The sequence below is a fragment of the Botryllus schlosseri genome, chromosome 9 (assembly GCF_051294905.1).
Source record: "Botryllus schlosseri isolate E-star chromosome 9, Bs_hap1, whole genome shotgun sequence".
In the NCBI taxonomy this organism is placed as follows: domain Eukaryota; kingdom Metazoa; phylum Chordata; class Ascidiacea; order Stolidobranchia; family Styelidae; genus Botryllus; species Botryllus schlosseri.
Genome location: NC_137244.1, coordinates 24,783,993 through 24,790,821, shown reverse-complemented (window position 1 = coordinate 24,790,821; position 6,829 = coordinate 24,783,993). Strand labels below are relative to the sequence as shown.

General features: G+C 37.7%; 1 protein-coding gene across 1 annotated transcript; it reads right to left on the bottom strand.

Moving 5' to 3' along the window:
- Positions 1-993: 993 nt before the first annotated feature.
- LOC145447279 (uncharacterized) lies at positions 994-2,466 on the bottom strand. The gene is made up of 4 exons (XM_080325697.1): positions 2,257-2,466; positions 2,028-2,191; positions 1,514-1,591; positions 994-1,453 (listed from the first exon to the last, which is right to left on the bottom strand). The coding sequence occupies exons 1-4, from the start codon at positions 2,382-2,384 to the stop codon at positions 1,257-1,259; spliced, it is 567 nt and encodes a 188-aa protein (XP_080181823.1). The 5' UTR covers positions 2,385-2,466; the 3' UTR covers positions 994-1,256.
- Between the last annotated feature and the right edge of the window lie 4,363 nt (positions 2,467-6,829).

Below are 6,829 nucleotides of genomic sequence, written 5' to 3'. Positions count from 1 at the left end.
CAGAATGATGTCTTCAAGACATAACATGAAGTATATAGGCATCTACGGCAACTATAGGGCTAGGGCCCTCAAGATTACCGGACGACAATCTGACATATCGACCTCGCCTACCGACACATGCAGCTTTCATTTCTGTTGCTTACTTTTATGTTATCCTTTCTTGTATCCGGTGTGCAATGTGCATGTCTCGTATACATGCTATATAGGCCAATATGGGTGTCTGATTAACGGAATAGCCTACTCCAAGTCGTTGCGGCACCCGCCTATCTTTTCATTATATCGCAATCGTGTGGTGTATTGATTTAATAAAAAATATATTAATATAATGATAATGATGCCCAGTTGTCAACGATCTAGCAAAAGAAATCCTAAACGTTTGACAACGTTTTAGCTGATAAAATCTGAAACATTCCCACTTGAGTAGTTATTCACGGAAGCTTAATTTAATAAAGATTGCATGATTAGTGCTCCCAGCATTATAGCTGCACTACACGGCGTTATTTGAAGCTTATATTCTAATCATTGGCGGGCTATACTCATAGAAAACATGTACTCATTAATATTTTAACCTTATTCCAAACGTATAGGCTCATCTGCGATGCTTGATATCATCTGATCAAGTGCCAAAACAGGTGCGAATCCCTTTAACGTGTTCTTAACGGCATTCATTGCGTATTATGCAGCAATAGGATGTAGTAAAAGTCACGAGCAAAAGTCACACCTTTATAATTAATAATAGCCAATATCATTTTTGCTAATAGCGAGATGATGACCGTTACTTAACAAACGCCGGCAAGACATTATGGACTCAGTAACCGTGCGACCGCTGGTTACTATGCAGCCAGAAGACAATAAATCGACAGTTCTATGCCAGGGGCCAAAAGACGGCTGCCCACTTAAATTTTTGATTTGTTTTGACGTCATCGCCTGGTCGTGTAAATATGTAAGCTATAGGCTACATATATCTGGCCTCAGCATCTACAAACATACGAATCTTGCAATAATTCGTATATTATATGGTGACATCATAAATACAAAGACAGACAAATAAAATATATAGGCCTATGCGTCACAAAACAGCTAACACAAAATAGTAGAAAATAACCGGCGAAAACAGTTTTTCTTAGATAGAACAAGAAAATTTTAAAACACAGTGAGCAAGAAACGTAACAAAAATTCAGTACATTACAGTCATAAATAGGAATATATAGAATCGTCTGAATTGGGGTTTTATGAAAAAAGTCTGCGAGAACAACTTATGCGGCGAGGAATTGCCTGAGATCTATGCTCTCATCTACAGGCCCTTGATCTTCCACCTGTTCCCCAAACGATGATTGCTTCGCACTTAGCAACGAGGAAAAAGGTAATCCTTCAACGAAAGCATCCGACTCTGTGAGTTCAGCCGGACTTCTGAATGTTAAGTCCACTCCAAATTGCGTTTGCAAACGATTTTCTGCAAAATCATAAGAACATAAGAATGGAAATGCTTCAGCTAAATGTTATGATAACTCACCGTTCTCGGGCATAACGTCTCTTTTCATGTCAGACACGTACCAAGGTCGTTTCGAGCGCTCGTTTCTCAATATGATACCTGAACGAATAAAATTTGATTAGAGTTGGAATTATAGCTACACATATTTTTCTAAATCAGGATATGGCTAGAATTAGTGAATTCGAAAAAAAACAAGGTGATTGAAATTAAGTCCGTATTACAAACAAAAAACAAGTGAAGTTAACATCAAATCATAGTTTGATTCTCATCATAAGCACAAGAACGGCAAATGTCTGTACACAAAGCTTCGCTTGTTTCGCACTATAGTTCTTCTGTATCATTTCAAGATAACCCAGAAATTAGAACAAAATTAAAATTAGATAATAGAAACATTTCAGCCATTAAATTAGAATTAGATTAACGGCACATTAATTATTGTCTTATGAGACAACAGGAATTATCTAATTGTCCAAGTATATGCTGCCTGTATCAATATATATATATATAATGTATAGCCTATGTGTTTAACACTTACCGGCAATCCGTTGGTAGTCGATGTCGCTGCCATATTGATGACCAGATCTCTTTCCCTTCACTCTTTCAAGCAACGCTGCCAAGAGAAGACGACGAAGCAGTTCTTGTCTCCCTCGCATCCGCGCGTGGGTGAATCCGATATCGGCGTTCGGTGACCTCCGGTCGCTATAGATAATAAAAATAAGTTTTATTAGTTGAATAATTCAGCGCGTAGAGTTGACAAAGCTTACCGTGAAAGAATATCTTCATTTCCTGTGGTGAATGTCAGATCGTTCGTTTTTCGGGGAACTGGCGATGACGTAGCGCAACACAGTAGCATTCCCATCAAGATGATAGCGTTGATAATATTGCCCATCATGGTGTTTATATTGTGAATGAATAATGTAAGAATTTTCGAGTTTCTAAATCGTAATGAACATATCGTTTGAAAACAGAACGGAGAGACTATATAAAATTCGTGAACTATTCTATACTGGATAAATCACTACCATTAAATGTGAAGCGCATATATATTTCATACGTATATGAACATATATATATACAAATGCTTGAAATCGTTCCAGCACGAGACAGCCTGCTGGTTGTAACTCACCAAACCAAGCGAAGCTGAATTTATGCGAAATTCGTGCATATTTTTTCCCGAACGATTCTTGTATTTTCTCTTATCATTCAGAAACGAAAAAATATCCCCTAGATATTTTGTATTTTTTTTTCTTCAGACATTTCTCGTCTATGGCTACTGGTCTCTGCGGTTCGCGGTTCGCGATCAACGGTAAAATCGAATTTTGTATACGAATACTATCGCAAATACATACTACTGTGTAATTGCAACAGACGGTACATTGATTATTTTTCGAATTATTCAATGGATTCCGAGGTTTATAAAAAGTTTCCTGTGGAAATTTGACGAAGACAAGCTATTCTAGATACTGGAAGATAAGTTACTCTCAAACAATGGACAAAATGTATATCAAAACCAAGGATGTAAAGAACCACGTTTAGACATATTTAAAACATCCTGACCATCCGATTTTAATTTGTCGCTTGTCAACGAATATGATGTATTGTATATGCTACGCAACGCAAGCATCTAACATCTTTTCATTAGCTGTTGGGTTTGAAGCTAAATGTAAATATATGATTTTAACTATGTTATATTTACTTTCTATCACATGCAGAATTTCTCTGTTACTTATATATATATATAGGATTCATTCAGCACACGTACAAGTATTTAAAACTTCATGAATCGAAAGATGGCACATTCTGTCGACAATTCGGTTGCCAAGACAGATCTTTCGGAATGTTTTGTAACATGAATAATAATTATATTTTTGAAGAGCTTCTTGGAGGTACAGAGCTTCAATATACAATTGAATAATACATTCACATTGAAATAAAACCGAATATTTTCGACTGAAACTCTCAGGGGTAATCGTCAGAATCTAGTAGAGAATTGAAAGAACATCGAATATTATTTTTGCACGGTAACACAAGCATAGGACAAAATATATGATTACGCAATGAATTGACGCCAACAACCATAGTGACATGAGTTTATCGTATTAGGAAATCTTCATTGATTTGTTGAGATACGACACCCATACACTACACCTGCGAGACGTAATATAGTCAGGAACAGCCGAAGATGATTATTGATCACTGAATATTTTAGATACTTTGTTTACTTAAGACGGGGGTCTAGCTAGACCATTTCTCCTGTGCTTTACCGTAACCGCTAATGCAGCCATGCCAACCAATTAGATGATGCTGTATCACGATGAATACTCAGAGGTGGTCAAACCTCTGTGAATACTATAGGCCTATATTGTAACCCTAGAAGAGATATATTTGATGAATTATTTTAGAAGCCACAACAGTTTTAGAGGCATGTCAACTTTACTTTTACAGTATGTATTTAGTGACGGGTTTGCGATACATAAACATTAGGTTTCAAGACATTTCAACTGGAAATTTGTGGTAGAATGGCGCAACTTCTTGATTCGCGAATCTAAATTGTGTGTTAATTCTTCACCAAAGCATGCATGATTGATAAGAAAAAGAATCCATGATTATGTCATTGGGAACTTTGAATGTGTAACGGATGTGGCACGCCCAAACCTAACCATACTTCGAAACCGTTTTTGATGATGAATAGTATACTTCCCGTATACAGACAACGATATGCTACAGTCGGGGTGACAAAACCGTTTCCCTGCTAATTTTCATTGGTATACGTCAGTCCAATAACCAACAGACGAGCAAGTTAACTGTTGCACAGTCGATAAAAGAAACTACCATCTACGATATATCGGATCATCTCTGTGAATTTAATTTTATGACCGAGGCATATATAGTTGTTGAAGGATCTCTTTTTCCGATCTGAATAGTTTCGTAATGTGTCTAACGACCGAAATTCAAAGCCGAATGTGAAAAATGGGGTAAGTGTGGCTGAAATCAATTTTGATGGTATGGGTATCGCGATTAATTATCTTGTATTAGAGCTATTGAGGTCGTTCATTTCAGACTCTAAAGCCGCATATTACTGTCGCGCGCATGATGGATTTCTGGTTGTATGAAGTAGCTCTCTAGGGTCGATCAAATTCCGATGAATTATACATTCGTGAGTTGACCTGAATCATGCGAGATTGGGAACCCAGGAGGTAAACTCAATTGCCATATACGATATCGACAATTTCGTTGCAAAATGAGGGTTGTGTAGTGTAAAAAGAGGTCACGCGAGTCAACAGATCCGTATAATACACATATACCCGGCAGTTTGGGTATATATCACAGGCGTAGACCCCCGTGAAATTTCAACCCGGGCATCGCGATTCGTATTTTCATCGCATCACAATGGACTCGTGACGTCACGTCATACAAAATAGACCATATTCCTCAAAAATACCTACATACGATCCGCCCAAATTTTGACCCTAGCTATATTCGATCATCCGATTTTTATGCCCTTCATATTTGGTGATATACCGCTGTCGATATACGAATTGTCAGCCGAAAATATTCCGGTTTATTTCAATAAGAGTATATTATTAAATGGATGTACTGTATACTATACTATTTTATTTCCACTTCATAAGGAAACGGCGTTCCAACAAAAGAGACGGATCAAAATATAATGCAGACGAGGTCCAATTCAAATTTTCAGAAGGGCGTCTTAGGGCTGGGGTTGCATTTAAAACAAATAATGTTTTAAAAAATTCCTTTTTGAAAAATAAAATTGTGTTTTTTCAAGCGTATAATTATGCCATAATTGTGTAAATACTTTCGAAAAAACATGTAGTATGCCTATAGGACGATTTGCAACCAATATGCAGTCGACTTATACTATAGGTACCACAGTTTGGAATCTGGAAAGGAGGAAACTTTTTAAAAATCATAAAAAGTTAGTTTACCGAAATTGAAAACAGCTCTCGCAACTCCCGCATTACCCACTTTATACGATCATTCTGTGGAGTTGAAAACATCTTTGTTTTAAATTGATTTTTGTCTTATATGCAACCCTACTCATGGCCGTGGTGTGTTGCTAGAAACGAAAGTACTGTCAAGTTCACCATCCTTGAATCTGACGCGTCAGCTTCGACTGAACTCGAACTATATACAAAAAATACTTCATTGCGTCGATCATAGAAACTGCACTGCTCTCAACTCAAACAGTATAGCAATCGCGAGTTCACGGTCCGGACAGCGAGAAGAAAGTATCGAAACGTTGACTCGGGCCTACGATTTCGTAGGCCCCGATTGACTTCAAAAATGTGTCTTTGTAGCAATTGTTGTATGATTTCGATATTCGAAAGCATCGATTCTCACTACCATACTCGAATCTAATCATCGAAACTGATACCCCATTCGGATTCGATTACTTGATCGTAATGCCCAGCCACATCGGTACTATACGTCTGTTTCGAAGCAGTTGATTCCTGACTGTACCATATTGTTTGGTGTGCGCGCGATGCTAAACGACAGCGCTTTCTATGCAGTGTCGGTTCTGCAGAGTCCTTCGATTATCTTTGTATCAATCTAGTGATCGCATATGTGCTGTAACGAGGCCGGTACGACCAAGAACAGGGGTATAATGAGATGCGATGCTCTCTCGAGACAAACGAACTCACAGAAAACTTACAATTCTCTCCTCAATGCTACGGTGTGTGTATATCAGGGATATCTAGATATCCCTGGTGCAGATGATTTATTTTAGTGACAAATAGTATTTGATTTTCAAGAAAGACGGTTGATCGAGTCATGAATCTCAGAGATGTTATCTCCAGATCTGCGGAAAAGTGACCGGGGATAGACAGTACATCGACTTGGACGACGGTGATGAGTATCGCGTAGCATAATACTAATCGGTTGACAGCTGAAGGTTAAGGTTAATCAGCCGAGTAATTCTCACGTTTCGTGCATTTAACCGACACGTTTTCCCAAATACTGCAACGATCCGGATGCAATTGCATTTTCTATTAATAACTACAGCGAGGGCGTTGATCCGAAATAAATTGTAGACAGGATTACTATACGGGATGAACGAATAGTATGGTTGAAACGTTTTGAGACTATTAATATATTGAAGTACAGATTTGGACACCTAAATAATTATAGTTTGCTGATTACAAATGCCGGTAATTCTGATCTAATTTTTAAAGTGTTTCTACGCTTTAATATCAATTCTAATCTAATTTATAGATCCCGGAAAAAGCTACAGGAGAACTGTGTAGTGCAGAACGAGCCAAGCTTGCTGTACAAGTGTACAGACATTTGCCATTCTCATGAATATGAGTCTGATTT